Raw genomic sequence first — 20,275 nt, 5'->3', positions numbered from 1 at the left:
CTCCTGAGACTCCTGTATTGCAGGTGGATTCTTTACTGGCTGAACTACCAGGGAAGCCCAATCACTTAATACTTAGCTGCATTTGGTTGGAAAACAAAGTTGTAAAATAAACCAAGTAGTAAATTAACTCAGGTTCTAAAGACAACTAAAACATTTGAGACTACTCCTAAGAACATTACTTTTAGATACTGTCATCAGTGACCAATTACACTTTTTACTACATAAAAAAACTCTTAAAATTATAAGAATAAACATGCTTATTGTAAAAATGCAAGTATTTTCAGAAGTATAAATTCTCCCTCTTTCTCTATCTGGAGCCAACAATGTTCATATGAGCTTTGTTCATATGGAACTTTGGTAGATGTTTATCTACCAAAAGCCTATTTTCTTACTTAAATATCAATTTCAAATCAAATACCGAGCTTAGAAATGGAAACATGAAACTAGTATTAAATTACTATGACATTTCAAAAGCACAGAACATACACATACACAAAACATACACACACAAAGTTATCTGCATTTTCCTAAATTTTAAGTACTAAGGAATCTGATGATGAATGAGACTTAAAAAATTCAAGGATTTCATCAAAGTGTTTAGATTAAACTGCCAGCACCAAAGGTTTTGGGTTAGAAGCCAAGAGGCAAACCACTGAGTGAATAAAACAGTACCTGCTGAAAGGAATCCTCAAACAATGTTTTTCTTGTCACTGTAATCTTTATGTGCTGTGGCATGGCCAGTTGCTGAAATATAAGAATGTCTTAAGTCAACTCTCACCATTAAAATGGCCTATCAAAAAACCAAAAGAATAAAGTTTCACTTACTTTTTTTCATTTACAGTAACAAGTAGACTATGAATATGAATTTTTATTTAGTAATGTTTAACCATACATTTGTGAGTATTCATGCTAATTATAGATCATCTGATATATAAAAAACAGAAGAAAGCAAGATGTTGTACACAGCAGTGATTACTTAGTGAGTCAAATTTTTACTTAAATTTTCAAAAAGCTAATTCAAATTTTTTTGGTTTACATGGGACCAATTAATTATAAGTTTCAAATTTAAAAATATTCATCACAGTCACACTTGGACTAGTGCATTAATTTTACTGAGAACCCATAAAGAAACCACTAATTCACTAAACATTTATATTAAAAATAATTGATAATGTGTTAAAAATACTCTGAATATAATCACATATGTGTACTAATGTATCTATCAAAATGACACATACATATGGATCTATCAAAGTCATATCAAATGCTAGATATGAAAGGAGCTGGTTACAATTTATATACCAGAAAAAGTTTTAACTCATTTGAAGATTTTTCCAACTTGAAAATAATGAGTACCTAAATGAGTAGCAATGCTTCCTTATTCAAATGGTTTCAAACTTATTCTTCTGGACAAGAGAAGTCATAAATTACCTGTGATAAATCTATTTCTTGAATCTAAAAATAGAAAAATTCCAACCCTTCCATATTTTACCTGTTTGTCTATACGTTAATTAATTCTACAATCACTGATTGTGTAAGCAACATAATAAAAGGAATACGGAAATACAGTACTGGTACTAACCTGACACCAGAAACGGAAATACTGAACCTTTGCCTTGAAGTCCCGTACATAGGCTATCTGGGGTCCATTGTCTCTGAGGAACAATGTTAATATGACATAAATCTGCTTGTAAGATAAAATACTGAAGGAAAACACAACATCACACTCCCTAAGTACTTAGAAGTTAAATACAAAATTGTCTCAGTACAACATACTCCTAAAACCACCTTAAAAATGAAATATTCCCCAAGACTACTTTTAAGTAAGAAAACAGAAATACACTTTGATCTTTTTAAAGCTGCTGTTTCTGAGATTCTCTCTTATATTCAGCCAAATATAATAGGGCTAGGTAAAGGAGGTTTTGTCTCAGAAGGGCATCTACTCCCAAATTCACTCTCCTTTCTCCTTAATACTATCTTGAGATTTACTTGGGCAGACTGCTACTTATGATAAAAACACTTCCCAGTATGGCTGTGTGACTTAACTATGGCTAGTGATCTTAAGTGGATGTGCTATTGAATAGGACTTCCAGGAAGGAAGGCTCTTTTAAAGAGAGCAGGGATAGCTGGAAAGGGATTTTTCTTCCCCCTTTCCAATTTGTTCTTCCTCCATATCCCAGCTCAGAGTGGGACTACGACAGCTAAGCTTCAAGCAGCTATCACAAACTATTAGGTGACTCTCACACAGATGATGGCCTAGCATGGTAGGACAGAAATGAAGAAGCTCAGATCACTGATGATACCATGGGCTTCCAAACTAGGCCTGGACTTCACACCACAAGATTATTTGCTTTTTCCCTGAGCTACTGTTGACTTCATTTTCTAAATGTTCAATGTAGAAATACAATTGATTTTATATATTGACTTTGTATCTGGCAACACTTAAATTCACTTGCTAGTTCTAGTTTTTTCCCCTAGATTCCATATGATTTTTATACAGACAGTTGTGTTAACCTGGGATCTGTGTGAAAAATTGTGTGAAAAAAGAGTTTCACTTCTTTCCTTTCAATCTTATTTCTTTCCCATCTCACAGGACTACCAACACAATGTTGAATTTGGAAGTAGTGACAGAAGAAATACTTGTCCTATTCCTGATGTAAGAGGTATTTTGCCATTAATCTTATACAGATACTATTTATCAGATAAGAAAGTTTCTAAGGCAGCTGAAAGTTTATAGTAAACTAGCACTGTATTTTGTATACTCTGTACATTGCTTTTTCTCCTTTAATCTAGTAATGTGCTGAATTAAATTGGTTTAATATACAAAATTCAATCAATCTTGCATGGGGAGGAGGGACTCCACATGATGATGGTGTAATATCCCTCCTGTATCTTGCTGGACTTAATCTGCCATTATTTTGGTAAAGATGCTTACATCTATGTTCATAAAAATATTACTCAATAATTTTCGTATACTGTTTTTGGCTGATTTTGGTATCATACAATGAGATACCACTTCATACTAACTAGGATGGCATTATACACATCATGTACGGATGTAGAGTTGGACCATAAAGAAGGCTGAGCAGCAAAGAACTGATGCTTTCAAATCGTGCTGGAGAAGACTCCTGAGAGTCCCTTGGACAGCAAAGAGGTCAAACCAATCAATCGTAAAGAAAATCAACCCTAAGTATTCACTGGAAGGGCTGATGCTGAAGCTCCAATACTTCAGCCACCTGATATTAAGAGCCGATTCACTGGAAAAGACCCTGATGCTAGGAAAGATGGAAGGCAAAGAAGGTGGCAGAGGATGAGATGATTAGACAGCATCACGGATTCAATGGACATGGATGTGAGCAAACTCCAGGAGATGGTGAAGGACAGGGAAGCCTGGCATGCTGTAGCCTATGGGGTTGCAGAGTTGCACACGACCTAGCAACTGAACACCACCACCACACATATACATACACACACATACACACAGAGTAACAACTGTTGGCACTGATGTGGAAAACCTGGAACCCCATGTGCTCTACCGGTAAGAACATTAGAACAATATGCCCACTGTGGAAAAGTCTGGCAATGCCTCAAAAAAACACAGAATTATCATTTGATTCAACAATTCTGAGTATACACACAAAAGAACTGAAAGCAAGGACTTAAAGAGGTATTTGTACATTCATGTTCACAGCATCATTCACAATAGCCAAAAGGTGGAAATAATTCAAATGTCCATGAGCCACATGTATACACGAAATATGGTAACCCATAAAACGGATTATTATTCAGCCTTAAAAAGGAATGAAATTCTGATAAAAGCTAAAACATGGATGAACCTTGGAAACATGATGCCAAGTGAAAGAAGCCAGTCACAAAGGACAAACTATATGATTAGTCAAATCACAGGAACAGAAGGTAGAATGGTAGTTATCAGGGACTGGGGGAGAGCAAGATTGAAGACTTTACTGAATAGAGTATGTACAGGATGATACAAAAACGTATTAGAGACGGGACAGTGGTGATGGCTGCACAACAATAAATGTACTTGATGCCACTAAGATGTACATCTAAAATGTTCAACTTTGTTATGTCTATTTGACCACACACACAAAAAACCCAAACAAAACACATTAAACAAACATAGTTACTTTTCAAAAATGAAAAAGAAAAATAAAGGAGCCTTCAAGTTAAAAGGTGACAGAAATGAAAGAAAGCGGGTATCAGAAATCAGGGATTAATTGGTGAGCAGTACTGTAATGATAACTTCTGAACACTCTCATTTAGTGCTGTGTTAACAGATAAAAATAGTAAGAACTGCACTTTTCAGTAATTGATATCTTTACATAAAAATCTTAGGAATCAGTTTTACTTTTAATCAAAACATTTAGAAAACTTACAAGGCAGATTTTCCGGTGCGGGGATCTATATAGGTGGTTGTTCTTCTATTGTGGTCCACAAAATATGGAATTCCATCTACCGTGAATCTCATTTCCCAGCCTTCAGGTAAGGGCTTTTCATTTAATTGACTATATAAAACATAGAAAAATATATAAACAAAAAATGCTTAAGAGTTCCTTGTTTGCCAAGTACAGAAACTAAACATACCCATAAATGCAGTAGATATCTTCTAGAAAACCAGTTAGTCTAGCATTTTCCAGCAGTTTACTAAAATCCTACAAGCATGTTAAACACGTGAACAGATCTATCAACCAGTCTTCTCCCATCTACTCTGCCTGGATTACCTACCTGCCTAAACATCTCATGGTAACCAAGCTCCACCAATTCTGCCTTATAACTCTTCATGTTCATTCATCACAGCTTTCAATCCCTAGTACCATCCTTGTTGTTGTTCTGTTCTTTAGTCGGTAAGTTGTGTCTGACTTTGCAACCCCATGGACTGTAGCACGCGAGGCTTCTCTGTCTTTTACTGTCTCCCAGAGCTTGCTAACTCATATCCATTGGGTCGGTGATGCTATCTAACCATCTCATCCTCTGCCGCCTTCAGTCCTTCTAATGAATATTCACTTACTCTGGCTCTATTTATCTTTTAAACTTTCAAAATAGCCACTTAAAAGGCTTTCCTGCTTTGAGTCTTACTCTGGTCCTTGATTCATTTCATATTGCTGACAGAATGCCAAAAAGGAGATCTGAACAAATCTATTCTCTTCTAAAGTGGTATCACTATTCATCACTAACCAAATACAAGATCTAAACTCCCCCATTTGGCCCTCACTTTGCCCCTATGCAGCACCCTCTATGCTCCATTTCAGTTTTACCTCTGCATTCTATCTCCAAGTCCCTTCCATGAACACTGTGTAGTAGACTCACCATTTCACAAGACATTCTGCCAAACTTCCAATCAAGACTTTCCCCTTGTCCAGAATCTCTTCTACTCTTGTTTAGGCAACTCAAATCTTTCTAAGGGAGTATGCCTACCCACTTACTTAATACCTGTCTTAAGATCTTGCTTATGCTCTTTAAACTTCAATGTTTCAAGTTTTATCCATATTTTCCAATTCATTTTTGTCTATTCTCCAGTTTCAATTTTCTCATCTGGTGGGTTTGGTGAGATGTTGAAACAATGGAAATGTTCAAGTTCACATCAGAAAGGAGGAAAAGGAGGGGTTGGTGGCATTTAATCTCACTGTTTTAGAGAGCCACTATTGCTGACAGGAGTGTCACTTTCCTCAAGTTTACTTCAGAAGGACAAAAGGCTTAGAAATACAGCCTAGAACAATATTTTGTGAACCACATCAAAAAGTTAACATTTAACTATATTCACAGAACTACACGCAAATGTCAGACAAATAGACTATCTAAAACTTTTAAGAACACTTCTCATTTGTTGTAATCATATTTGCAAGACAGTATCAGTAAAAAGTTGTCTTGAAAACAAATTGGATAGAACTGGCTCATTGGTTTATTTGTAAAAATATGATTCTTATTTCCACTCTGAAACTTTAAAAGTTTCAAGGGGCAACAAAAAATGATAGCAAATTAGAGAAAGGTGATGTGGTCTAGTCTATCCTTAGTGATAGAATTTTAAAATTAAAAATGTTACCTATGAAATTCTTAATTATTACTTTTTAAGAAACTGAAAATACATATTTTTAAAGTTGAAAGTTAAGTATTCTATTTACTTAGGCTGCTCTCTGTTGCTGCACATGGGCTTTCTCTAACTGTGTTGAGTGGGAGCTATTCTCCAGTTGCGGTCTAAAGGCTTCTCGTTCCGGTGGCTTCTGTTACTGTGGAACATGGGCTCTAGGCACACGGGTTTCAGCAGTGGTGGTGTACAAACTTAGCTGCTCTGCAGCATGTGGGATCTTCCCAGACCAGGGATTGAACCCATGTCCCCTGTACTGGCAGATGGATTCTATCCACTGGACCACCAGGGAAGTCCCAAAAATATTTAAATACTGTAACTCTACAAAATGTGACCTGCTGGTACCCAGAAATAGATTTTAAATTTAAAGCATACCTTTAAAATAGAGGTCCTTAAAACTCTGACCTATGTGAGACATGAAGATTTAATCACACCCAAATAGAGATCAGACCTCTGCCCTCAGCTACTGGGAAAAGATCTCTACGCCTCTGGAATATCCTGCCTGTCAGGAGTATCTCTGTTTGAAGATACTTTGAAGCCCCTTTGAAGCTTAGGGTCTTCAAACATCAGACCGCCAATCAGGTGGTTTATGAAGGAGGCTTTGGGAATATATGCCATTATCAGCTCTGACCTCTGGAATAAACTAGACACTAAAAGGTATTAGCCCATCTCTGGGGAAGAGCTGGAAACTGAAGGTTAGCTTTGCAGGCAGTACATGATGGAGCCCCAATAAAAAAACTCTGGATACTAGAAAGGTGCGATTCCCTGGTTGGTAATATTCAACACGTACTATATTCCATATCAATTCTGGGTATCTGGAACCCTTCCCAGGCTCTGCCCTAAACATCTCTTCCTTCCATTGTTCTAATTTATATCCTTTACTAGTAACAAATGTGGCTGTGAGTATAAAAAGTTTCTATGAGTTCAAGTCTCTCTAGTGAGGTATTAAACCTGAAAGTCATTGGGGAGATGCCCTAAATTTGTAGTCAGTCTCAAGTGAAAGTACCCCTGGAGACCTCCCAGCTTGTTGCTAATGTCTTGCTTGCTAAGTCACTTCGGTCATGTCCAATTGCTTGTGACCTCACAGACTGCAGCCCGCCAGGGTCCTCTGTCCATGGGATTCTCCAGGCAAGAATACTAGAGTGGGTTGCTGTGCCCTCCTCCAGAGGATATTCCCAACCCAGGGACAGAACCAGTGTCTCCTACGTCTCCTATATTTTAGGTGGACTCTTTACCACTAGCACCACCTGGGAAGCCCCACCAGCTGGTATGGCCTATATAAATATTTCTTTTAAAAACATAAGATTTTAAAGCAACACAAAATGATATAAAATCTTATGTTTCTATGTACAAGACAAATTTCTGTTGTTCAAGTCACTCCATATGTAGTACTGTTAAAGCAGCTCTAGCAAACGAATACATGCAGTATCACAATGTCACAAAGACAATTTTATATACATAGCAAATACTAAAAAGACAAGCTTGTAATAATGTATCCCTTTAGTGACATATTAACTAGCAAGTTCTTGTAATGATGTATGTAAACAATATTTTGAAATATCTGCAACAACTGCAGAAAAACATCTGTGATTTCTACTGGTGACAAAGTCCTAGGATTGTTAATTCTACTATAGTTGTGACCTACAATCATAATGGAAAGAACACTCAAGTTTCAGGTAAAGGTTTGGACCTTGGTCCTTCACACACGAACATGTCTTTACCCCCTTCTAAGTCACATACTCCCTGAATTCTACTGAGAGATCTCAGCTTACAAAACCCTGCTTTAGAATTAGTAAGCTGGTCTTATAACAAACAGGTAATTTTTTGGGGAAAAAATGTAATAGTATATTTTTTTCTCTTTCTAAAATATGTGGGTGATTAAGACCTTTGAGGAAAGAATATGTAATTGATCTTTTACATAAATGAGTTGGAAATACAGTATAATCTTTAAGAGGTTATCTGTATACTAATAACTACAAGTTCTTACTTACCCTTGATTTCTGGGGTCTTCCCATTGTGTAATACGAGTGTTGTGGTTGACAAAATATACTCTACCGTTGCTGTCCGTTCTCTTCTCTTTAAAACAGAAGGAAAAAAAAGGTAAAGCATTAGAGTTGGCATAGTTTTCTTCCTCAAATTAAGATGAGCTGATATTGCCATTTTTCACTGCACTGTTGATTCTGTAGTTTTTAAATCATAACTTTTAAAGTCTTAATTTATTCTTTCACTACTAAATCTACATACTTACTCAAGTTATAAAAATATCGTTATATCCTAGAAACTAAACAGATATAATTCACAATATCCTGCCCACAGAATTTTTCTGTTCAACCTAACCTGTTCTGTTCAACAACAGCAAGAATAATTAACTGTTTTAAATTTGCATGAAGTGAAGTCACTCAGTCGTTTCCAACTCTTTGCGACCCCATGGACTGTAGCCTACCGGAATCCTCCATCCATGGGATTTTCCAGGCAAGAATACTGGAGTGGGTTGCTATTTCCTTCCCTTAACAGTCCCACAGAGTAGGTAGTTTTCATTTATCTTAAAGATAAGGATTTTCAGATAGGCTAAGTGATCTGCCCCTAATCTCAGAATTAAGTAGTAGCTGGACTCTAGCTAGCTGATGTAGGATGGAAACTGACATCTCCATTCAGAGATGTTTTTTTCATATTGCACCATCTCATTTCTGAAAATATAATGGGGGTATGTAACTTAACTGTTTCTTTGTTATGTGCTGAGTCACTGAGTCGTGTCTGACTCTTTGTGACCCCATGGACTACAGCCCGCCAAGCTCCTCTGTCCATAGGATTCTTCAGGCAAAAATACTTAAGAGGGTAGCCATTCCCTTCTCCAGGGGATCTTCCTGACCCAGGGATCAAACCTGGGTCTTCTGCATTGCAGGTGAATTCTTTACCATCTGAGTCACCAGAGAAACCTGTTTCTTTGCTATATGCTAGGTATTACTCAACTAGAGAAGACATTTTCCAAAATACATCCTGTTTAATACAACCAGTTTCCTTTTTTACACCACAGTTGGGCAGCAGGGCTCAACTCTTTAATTTACTGTATCTGTATCTGAAGCAGTGTGTTTCCCCACCTGCATCTTGTTTTAGGATTCTCCTAGTTCTCTTATACCCATTCTACACAATTGTTCTGCTTCTCTGAGCTTTCTCATTAAGTTTAGAAGATGTGTAGATATAATTTTCTTTTAATAACCAAGTAGCTTTGAAATTTTAATATTAACATTAGTTCTGCTATTTTGAATTATTGTTTTCTCTGCTCCATTACAAATTAATTATTCAAAAGATAGGTCTCTTACAGTATCTAAATCTTTTAAATTTGGCCAAGATGTCTCAAAATGAACACTTAAGAATTCATTATTATAAAATGGATTCCCACTTTTTAAAAAGCATGGTTACCTTAAAATTAGCAATTAAAAAAATTAAGCTTAACTCCATTAAGCTTAATTATTTTTATTCCTATGGTTTGAAAGTTCATGTCTATTTTCCAAACAACACTTAGGTAAATCTTTTGGACTTTTCTTTAAGCAAGATATTGCAGAATGAGTGTTAGGCCAAATTATACAGCCTTGTAAGGTAGTGTTTGGTAACTTTCAACTTCTCTCCAGCACTGAATCCATGATCTCAAGTAGCAGTGATGATACCGGGGTAGGGGGTGGAAGGTGGGGGTAAGGCTGGTGCTGGGAAAGAAGGAATATATTGGTGAGTATCATGAATCTGCTCCTGACAGCTCTGCTACTTTCTCTACCAGCTGAGCCTAAAATAGAAACAAAACTTCTGGAATATATAAAATATAGGAAACAGACTCTGCTTCCTGTGACACACCCTTGACAGTAACAATGGCTTTGCTGGTCATGGCACCTAGAGTGTGGAAACATGTAACCAACTTTAAGAACTGTCTCTGAGGCAAAAAGAAGCATCCACAGTACTACAGCTAGCTATATAATAAATTAAAAAGTAAGTCAATGTTCCAGATAGTTTAAATTTTTAAATACACTTACAGAATTTATAAATTTCTTATACACCAATAATCTTAAGTAACTTTTGTAATCTAAAATTAACATCATAAGTGCCTAGCTGAGTATATATTTATCTATTAACTGCCATATAAGTTCAGATTTCAGGGCCAGAGATTCTCTCAAAAACCTAACATGAACAGAGTCACTGCCTGGCTTCTTCAAGGGGTCTGAGTTCTGAGAACCCTGGTGAGTTACTGACCTCAGCTAAGGACACCCTCATCTTACCCATGGTCAATGTTTATTAAATGGTGGCATGAAGCTAGGGATGGCATGGAGATTTCCCTTTTTTTCCTTTTCAGATACACAGATTTAAGGCTTTGGAGTAGTTTTGTCTTATTCCAAAACTTCTTTGGTGTGCTTTGGTTTTTATCATTTTTAAATGTCTTATCCAAACTGTTACTCTTTTCAATGAAAAATCTGAATAATACTTTTTGACATTTTAAATATTTAGTTTGTGCACTTAAGATTACAGCTCACACATTTTGTAGTTCTGTGACTTTACTAGGTAGGCTTTCTAAATAAAAGCTTAAAAACATTTCAAAACAAAAACAAAACTCCATCAAAAGTTAACATGAAATAAGATAAAGTAGATAGAAAACTTAAAAGAATAAGGAAACCATACACACCACTGGTCAAGTAGTTTTTAAAGCAAAGTGTATTCCTAACGTAAGTTATTCTTCTGTTGTTACAAAACTGTAGGTCTTTGATGTTGGTCTTTTGGTTAGCAATAAACTTAAACGTAGCTTAAATAGACTGTACAGTTGTATGAAATCGTAAAAGTATTGTATGAACAACGAGTGAGGTTTCAAACTCCTGTAATTGTAGTTGAATAGTCATTGTATTTTCTTGTGAACCATGTTTAATGGTTGTACCTCAAACCAGAAAACAAAATGAAGTGCTTTGGTAGGTTAACAAAATGGTTTTACCCAGGAAAAAAAAAAGAAAAAAACTTATTTCTATGTTTGTTCTAAGTATATAGTGCTGATACCAGCATTTCTTGGAAGAGGCTGTGAAGACCAAAACCTCAAAGATGGAACCTCAAACTTGCAAACTGAAGGCTCATGTGCTTAATGAGATGTACTGTGATTACAGAGCTGATTTCTTACTTTGTTGAAAAATCACATGATAAACAATCCTGAAATTACTGAACACCAAACCTGAATACACATCAAACCATTTCCTGACCTGATGAATAAGGCACTGAACAACAGAAGCTTCTTGATGTTCTATGTATTCTTTCATAGCAACTCTGAAAATGAGAAGACAGCTTTGTACTTGATGGGTAAACCAGCTATAAAAAGCCCTATTAGACTATATCGCTGAACCAAAAGCATTCTTTGTTCTCCAGCCTCTACAGTTTGCATGTGTTATAAATTCTTCACTGTCAGCTTCTAAGATAGTAATGTCTAGTCCAAGCATACAAAAGTCTGAAAGGGTTAGGAAGTGGGATTTAAAAATACATGGCATCACAAAAATAATGCTGACAATTTCAGAACATCAACTCAGGCTATAAACTGGGATTTTATTTCCTGGATCAATGCTGAGGGTCTATCAGGTGCTCTCATTAAATACCAGAGCCATCCCTGGCTCCACAAATAAAGCATATGCCCCAAGGGCAGAATTCAGTTCACAAAGAAAGCAGTGCTCAGTATAAATAACAGGATGATCATGAACTCATTTAAGAAGGGGGAAGGGCCGCACCTCAACTTCAGGAGCGTGAAACCTAAACATAAGCAGAACGTAAAATAACCAAGGAAAAATTCTGATAACATACATAAGGAGAGATTGGGTCTCTAGAGGCAGTATTTTAGGCAAGTATTGTTGGCTAAAATAAAAATGAGAAAGATCCTGATGATATAATGATAAACACAGAAACAAGGACGAGCTCTGCAGGAAAGGCTTTTCAAATAAAGGCAACACAGACTGCAATTCATGCTTCTGCGAGCAAGAAACAATTTTTCTTAACAGCTACCCTAGAGAAGATGAAAACTAGTTTGTGCTTCTAACAAAACCCAGTCAAGATTTTTCTGCAATAAAATCAAGAGGATTAATATACGACCTACAGATGTTTCAGTCCATCAGCTTCTCTTCTGTAACATGAATGCAAAACAACTCCTGAAATAAAGCTGAGAAGACCATTCATGTCAAGGAACGCAACCAAACAGCTCTAGTTCAGTATATCTAAGAACAACATTTTTTTCTAAAGTACTTCATACCAATCATACACTGTCCATTATAAGGTCCCACAGAGCCAAAAGATCCCTTACCAAACTACCAGACACTAGTGAATAAAGACCTTCACCACTTTCATATGCCTTCCTTTTGTTTTATAAGCTAGTAACAATAATAGTTATAACTATGAACTATTACATTTTTTTGTCTCTGATTAACAGGAATGTTAAGGATAAATAACTTCAAGGGCAATTGTTGTTCAGTTGCTCAGTCGTGTCTGACTATCTGCGACCCCATGGACTGCAGCACGCCAGGCTTCCCTGTCCTTTACTATCTCCCAGAGTCTGCTCAAACTTGTTCATTGAGTCAATGATGACATCCAGTCATCTCATCCTCTATCGACCCCCTTCTCCTCCTGCCCTCAATCTTTCTCAGCATCAGGGTCTTTTCCGATGAGTCAGCTCTTCACAACAGGTGGCCAAAGTACTGGAGTTTCAGCAAAGTCCTTCCAACAAATATTCAGGGTTGATATCTTTTAGGACTGATTTGATCTCCTTGCTGTCCAAGGGACTCTCAAGAGTCTTCTCCAGCACTAGTTTGAAAGCATCGATTCTTTGGCACTCAGCCTTCTTTATGGTCCAACTCTCACATCCATACATGACTCCTGGAAAAACCATAGTTTTGACTACATGGACCTTTGTCAGCAAAATGACATCTCTGCTTTTTAATAGGCTGTCTAGGTTGGTCATAGCTTTTCTTCCAAGGAGCAAATATCTTTTAATTTCATGGCTGCAGTCACCATCCGTAGTGATTTTGGAGACCAAGAAAATAGTCTGTCACTGTTTCCATTTTTTTCCCATCTATCTGCCATGAAGTGATGGGACCAGGTGACACGATCTTAGTTTTCTGAATGTTGAGTTTAAAACCAGCTTTTACACTCACTCTTTCACTTTCATCAAGAGGCTCTTCAGTTTCTCTCCCTTTCTGCCATTAGGGTAGTGTCATCTGTCTATCTGAGGTTATTGGTATTTCTCCTGGCAATCTTGATTCCAGCTTGAGCTTCATCCAGCCTGGCATTTCACATGATGTACTCCGAATATAAGTTAAATAGGCAGGGTGACAATACACAGTCTTTACAAATTCCTTTCCCAATTTTCAACCAGTTTGTTGTTTCATGTTTAGTTCTAACTGTTGCTTCTTGACCTGAATACACGTTTCTCAGGAGACAGGTGAGGTGGTCTGCCATTCCTATCTCATGAAGAATTTCCCAGTTTGTTGCGATCCACACAAAGGCTTTATTTAGTGTAGTCAGTGAAGCAGAAGTAAATGTTTTTCTGGAATTTCTTGCTTTTTCTATGATCCAATGGATGTTGGCAATTTGATCTCTGGTTCCTCTGCCTTTTCTAAATTCAGCTTGTACATCTGGAAGTTCTTGGATCACATGCTGTTGAAGGCTAGCTTGAAGGATTTTGAGCATGACCTTCTTGCATGCAAAATGAATGCAATGGTATGGTACTTTGAACATTCTTTGGCATTGTCCTTCTTTGGGATTAGAACAAAAACTGACCTTTTCCAGCCCAGTGGCCACTGCTGAGTTTTCCAAATTAGCTGATACAGTGAGTACAGCACTTTAACAGCATTATCTTTTAGGATTTGAAATAGCTCAGCTAGAATTCCATCAGGTCCACTAGCTCTGTTTGTAGTAATGCCTCCTAAGGCCCACTTGACTTCACAGTCTAGGATGTCCAGCTTTAGGTGTATGGTCACACCATCATGGTTATCCAGGTCATTAAGAGCTTTTTTGCACAATTCTGTGTATTTTGTGGTAAGTGAAAGTCGCTCAGTTTGACTCTTAGCAAGCCCATGGACTATATAGTTCCATAGGATTCTCTAGGCCAGAATACTGGAGTGGGTAGCCTTTCCCTTCTCCAGGGGATCTTCCCAACCCAGGTCTCTCGCACTGCAGGTGGATTCTTTACCAGCTGAGCCACAAGTGAAAGGCAGGCTTAATCAGCCAATTTCATTTTTTGCCCAGATTCATGTGACCTTGACATCAATTTTTCCTCCTCCATTCCTAAAATAATGCTAGAGCAATCTATCAAACTGATGTTTCCCAATAAGACTACCTAGAATTATTACTTTCTGAAATATCTGCAGCACTTGAAGATAAAACTTCAACTGGTTCCATAAACGGTTTTACTCTGTTTTCCACTTTCTATTGATATATAGTCTTCTCTTCCATGCAGAACTGTTTCTATATTGTCATGTTTATTCTAGAAACTTACTACAGCTCTATGACTTATATAACACATATAAAATAATCTGGTAGGGCAGGCTCATCTTAAAGTCTATTAACAAAGTTTTAATAACTAAGGTACTTGACAACAGAGCTTACCCAAGTACTCCACGGTGTAGGACACAAAGTCAGTACCCTACCATGTTCCCCCTTCCACTGTTCTTTATTCAGATAACATCAACTGTGTCAACCTCTGAACTGTGTTTTAAAAGCACAAATATGATCAAAATCATCTTTAAAGCTTTCTATTTTGAAATAAGTATTGTATCATGAAGCAAAAAGTGTTCAAAGAATCTCATATACCCTTCAATCAGTTTACCCCAATGATGACATCTTATGTAGCTATGGCAGAGTATCAAAATCAGGAAACTAACAGATACATTGCTGTTGACTATAAACTTAACTCAATCTTTACTAATTTTTAAAGTTTGAATTCATTTCTGTAATATATAGTTCTATACACTTTCATTCCATGTACAAATCGGTGTAATCACCACCACAGTCAAGGAACAGAACTGTTCCACACTATGTAAGAACCACTCATGTTAACTCCTGTATTTGGAACCACCTACCAGTCAGTGGCTATCTCCTGGCAGCTACTAATCTATTTCTCATCTCTATAGTTTTGTCATTTTAAGAATGTTATATAAATTGAATCATATTAGAACATAATCTCTTGAAATGAATATTTTTCACTAAGCATAATGCTCTGGAGGTCCATCCAGATTTTCTTAAGTATCATAATCCAGTCCTTCTTATGCTGAGTGGGCAAAATACTTTTAAATTTTAGAAGAGTAACTTAGAACATCTGGGGAATTTAATGCCTATTTGGCACTCCAAATTAAACCAAGACACCCAAAAATCTTCTCAGATATTCACTCAAGTAAGAGCAAGGTTTATCATCCATTCATAAATATGTAATTGTTAAAATGACTGAATTTAATTAAAAAAATCTACATGACTTACCCCATCCAGGTGGCAGGGGACCCAAGGGATCAAATTCTTTATTTTGTGATGTAGCAAACAAATCTTGATTCTAAAAAGAACCATCCCCAAAATGGTTAAATAACTAACAGATAATTGGAAAGCAAGCTTATGAATTCTGATAAGCCTTTTCCTGGCCATGTGCAACATAACATACTCTTATACAGTCCACATCTTAGAGAAGTATGAATGAAAGTCAAGAACGAAAGTCAACACAGTCTCATGAGAAAACAAAAAAAATCTGTCAATATTTGAAACTATCTGATATTCAAGTATTACAAGTAATTTTACATCCAAATTGACCATTGTTCCCCTTACTTAGCTTTAAATCAGTAAGTTAGAGAAATATATAAACCCTACAAAAGTCACTTAAGAGTAACAGTACTCAGTCATCAGCTGGCTGAGAAAAATCTTGTATTTCTAACCCTAAAATCGTGAGGAGAGAGCTGGAGGAACATGAAGAATAGGCTATCAGATGAGCAAAAGGAAAGAATTCCAGTGTGGAAGGCGCTGAGAAGCCTAGAACTGCAGAGATTTCAAAAACTTGTTTGAAATTATCACACTGGTGAAGAGAGAGGTCTAGCTAGATAAAAGGAAAATAGGAGGCAACCACTGGAAAAAGAAAAGCAAAAGTCATACTAAGTGTGTAGGATGAAGGGTTAACGAGCGTGTTTTAGTTTAAAAATGTAATAAAGTGGGGGATACTTTGTGGTCTCTCAGTAAGAAGCGGTTAAACCCTTTCTTCTGTAAGATAAGGCAAATAAATAATAGACTAATTGATTTAGAAATTATGGGAAAAAATACACAAGTAAATAAGTAAAATAAGTATTTTACACAAGTAAAATAAGATAGTGTACCCCATGTACCCAGCAACAAAACTCAACAGTAACCAAAACTGCCAACATTTATTTTTCTTCCATATTCTTTGCTGAGCAAACAAAGAGGGGGAAAAAACAGTCATCATTTCACTATTTTAGTAAGCCTAAAATTTGTGAACATTTTCTTTTTTTTTTTTCCATTTATTTTTATTAGTTGGAGGCTAATTACTTTACATCATTGCAGTGGTATGTGAACATTTTCTTATACAATCACAGTATCATTATTACACCTACCAAAGACTCTATGTTAATTTTATCATCTAATACACAATCCCTAATTAAATGTGTCTGGTTACTTACTAGATCGAATCAGAATCCAAAATTATCATACTGCATATTGGTTTAGTCTCTTAAGTCTAAATTTATAGCAGTTTCCTCCACTGTTGGTCTTCTTCGCCCCATATCATTGATTTATTATGGAAACTGAGTTAACTGACTAAAAAGTTTTAAAAGCGTATGAGAGATACTCCATTTCTCATTTAAAAGCTCAAAGAAGTTAGACCGGTCAAGGATTGGCCCTGCTCCTGAAAGATACAGTAACGAAAAAATAGGGAATAGGGAAGCCAAGGAGAAACACTATACAAGGTTTGAACCTGTTAACAGTTTGGAGCAGTTTAGCATATGACAAACTGCTCTGATAATTTTTCTAAGACCTAAGCCTATCCCACTGACTTTCCCTGGACAGATAAGCTAGGACAGGCACAATGAAGCCATGCGCCAGAGCTATGACACAATGATCCATCATCAACCATATCCACTCTAAGGTTAAAAATGCTGAGTGTATGAGCATCTGCTGCCCTATAACCAGGGTCAGAATAAAGGCCACTTCACCTACCGAATAAACAGATTTTCTCAACACCATCTCACCACTTTTTAAGTAGCTAGCATTAAGAATGTTCAATTCAGTTCATAACTAGAATAGGCTGTTTAAATTCTTTATAATTTAGAACCACTCTATAACAAGAGTGAAGAGTAGGAATGTGGACAGGAGAAAAGGAAAAATGGTTCATGAATAAAAGGTGCAATTCAAGAAAAGTCTGTTAGAGTATCAAATTGGTTAAGTTACAATGAAGCAATACACAATGTGGGTGCTTTAGGAATTTTCTAACTGTCTTTAAAAAGAGGGTTTTAAAAGATCATATGCTAGATACAGAAGGCCAACAGGCACATGAAAAATGCTCAACACCACTAATCAAAACCACAATGAGAGATCACCTCACACCCATCTGAATGCTTATTATCACAAATGTCACAAATAACAAATGTGGCAAGGATGTACAGAAAAGGGGAATCCTGTATATTACTGGTGGAAATGTAAACTGGTGCAGCTACTTTGGAATACAGTATGGAGATTCCCCAGAAGATTAAAAATAGGAAGTTCTCTGGTGGTCCAGTGGTTAAGATTTCATGCTTCCACTACAGAGGGCCTGGGTTTAATCCCTGACTGGGGAACTAAGTGCGTGGCATGGCCAAAAAAACCCTAAAAACAACAAAAAGACTAAAAAGAGACCTACCATATGATAGAAACAACTCAACTCATGGATATATATACCTGAATTCAAAAAAATATATGCACACCAATGTTCACAGTAGCATTATTTATAATAGCCAAGAAAGATATAGAAGCAACATTAAGTGTTCCATCAACTGAAGAATATATAGTATATATACACAATGGAATACTATTCAGCACCCCCCAAAAAATGGTATTCTGCCATCTGCAACAAAGTGGATGAACCTGGACGGTATCATGTTTACCGTCAGAGAAGTAAGTCAGAGAAAGACAAATACTGTATGTTATCACCTATATATGGAATCTAAAACTATAAAACTATAAAAAGTAAAACAAATGAATAATCAAAATAGAAACAGATTCATAGGGAGAACAAACTAACGGTTACCAGTGGGAAGAGGGAAGCAAGATAGAGGTGGATTAAAAGGTAAAAAACTACTACATGTAAAATAAATAAGCTTCAAGAACATATTATATAGCACAGGAAACAGAGTCAATACAGTAACTTTAAATGTTACATAATCTATAAAAATTTGAATAACTATGTTGTGTACCTGAAACTAATAAAATATTGTAATCCAACCATACTTCAATAAAAATAAAAGATCATGTATTCTAAAATGCACATCTGCATTTGTGGATAGAAATGCAGGGAAAGAAAAGAGAGGAAAGACAAAAAAAAAGATGAAAACTGACATATCTATGCATTTAATATGTGCCCAAAAAAAACTGGAACTTTATCTTATAGAATTCTCAAAAAAAAAAAAAAAACCTGAGGTAATTTTATCTATGTATATACTGTATAGATAAAGTAAACGAGTCTTGATGAAGTTAAGGAACTTACTCAAAGTCATAAAGAGAAAGTAACTGTAGAACCAGGATTCGAACCCAGATGTGTCTGACTCCAAAGCCCATACTCTTTCCACTGGACACCCATGTGGAAACTAGCTTTAAAGAAGACAAGCCAGCTAAGCATTCAAACCTAAAAGAAATTTCGCCAGGTATACTGAAGATGATTATAATTTAGAAAGAAAGGAAGATGTAAAACAGCACTGGAAAAAAAAAACCCTCTAAGGTAGACAAGACAAAAATTAATTTCACTTCTAAAACCACCAGGAAGGGAAAAACATTGACAGCTGTCTGCAGAAGTTGGCAGGAAAAATTGTTACATGAAAGAAAGTTATCTTAGTCATAACCAGGTGGTGAAGCGAAAGCTGCTGAGCAAGGTGCAAATTTATCTACATCAGTGAGTGGTAACTATTATGATGACAAAGTCCAAGAAACAGAAATATGGAGAAAAGGCAAAAAGGTAATGCCTAATGAGAATAGGAATTTATTTTGATGGATTCTAACAGAGATGATACTGATGGCAGTAGAAGGGAAGAGACGGCAGTGGAGAGGGTTGGCTTCTCTTGAACTCTTGGTGAGTTGGTTTATGTAAATTTAAACCATTTCTAGAAAGGAGACATTTTGATACCAAAGATAATATGGTTTCAAAGTCATAATAATATATTTAACATAATTCTATAAGGAATCAAACTTCTTTAGTCTTCTCAAGCACTAAATAATGTATTGTGTAATTTTACTTTTACATGTTACAAAATGATTCAATTCTATCATGAGTTTCACTTGAGTTAGGTGCTGTTAGACCCAAACAGTCTAATGTTCTGCTAAGCTAGGCAGCATTAAATTCAGAACTGTTTGAATTCTTTTTACACTGCTTGGATTTTATTATTCTTTTGTAAACAAATTTTATGTTGTTAGAACTTTCTTTAACAAAGCAAGGCAAGTTGAACTTTAGGAAATTTTAAAAAGAATAAATCACCTACAGACTACGGGAAAATAGTAATATCATCAACGGCAACAACTGGGTTGCTATCCTATTTGTACTTTCTTTTTAGTGCTTTACATTTTACATGTAAGAAACGGTTAAAAGTAAACACTCATTAAGGTTATAAAGCCAAATACATATGCTTACCCCATAAATGAACCTCTGGTTAAATTGCTGCATAGCTCCCTGAAGTTGACTACGCTGGAGCTGCCATTGTTCATAGTTCCGGACGGATTCCAATGTTGGCCTCTGCCACGTTGTTGTTCTTGTGAAATGGTCAACATAATAAATACGTCCCATGTTGTCAACCCGCCGTTCCCAGCTATATCAGGATAAAAACAACTGAATTCAACAAATATTTGTGAAACAGTTAAGAATTAAGTGGGACTTCACTTTAGCCCTGGTACAGATTTGGTAAGATTTTACCTTGCACAACTACTTCTCAGTTACCTGAAGTC

The 20,275-nt window shown here is 36.3% G+C and overlaps 1 protein-coding gene across 7 annotated transcripts in view; it reads right to left on the bottom strand.

The window, feature by feature from the left end:
- ITCH (itchy E3 ubiquitin protein ligase) overlaps positions 1-20,275 on the bottom strand; it is a 97,169-nt gene that overhangs the window by 21,478 nt on the left and 55,416 nt on the right. For all 7 annotated transcript variants that reach the window (XM_070472552.1, XM_020889143.2, XM_020889141.2 and 4 more), the window contains 6 exons: positions 19,965-20,139; positions 15,578-15,647; positions 8,095-8,179; positions 4,398-4,526; positions 1,583-1,655; positions 673-744 (listed from right to left, as the gene is read on the bottom strand). In XM_070472552.1, the coding sequence (XP_070328653.1) occupies positions 673-744; positions 1,583-1,655; positions 4,398-4,526; positions 8,095-8,179; positions 15,578-15,647; positions 19,965-20,139 (604 nt within the window). The remainder of the gene's footprint in view (positions 1-672; positions 745-1,582; positions 1,656-4,397; positions 4,527-8,094; positions 8,180-15,577; positions 15,648-19,964; positions 20,140-20,275) is intronic.

This window comes from Odocoileus virginianus, chromosome 9 (assembly GCF_023699985.2).
Source record: "Odocoileus virginianus isolate 20LAN1187 ecotype Illinois chromosome 9, Ovbor_1.2, whole genome shotgun sequence".
Classification (NCBI taxonomy): Eukaryota; Metazoa; Chordata; class Mammalia; order Artiodactyla; family Cervidae; genus Odocoileus; species Odocoileus virginianus.
This window is presented reverse-complemented; position numbering and strand designations above follow the sequence as displayed.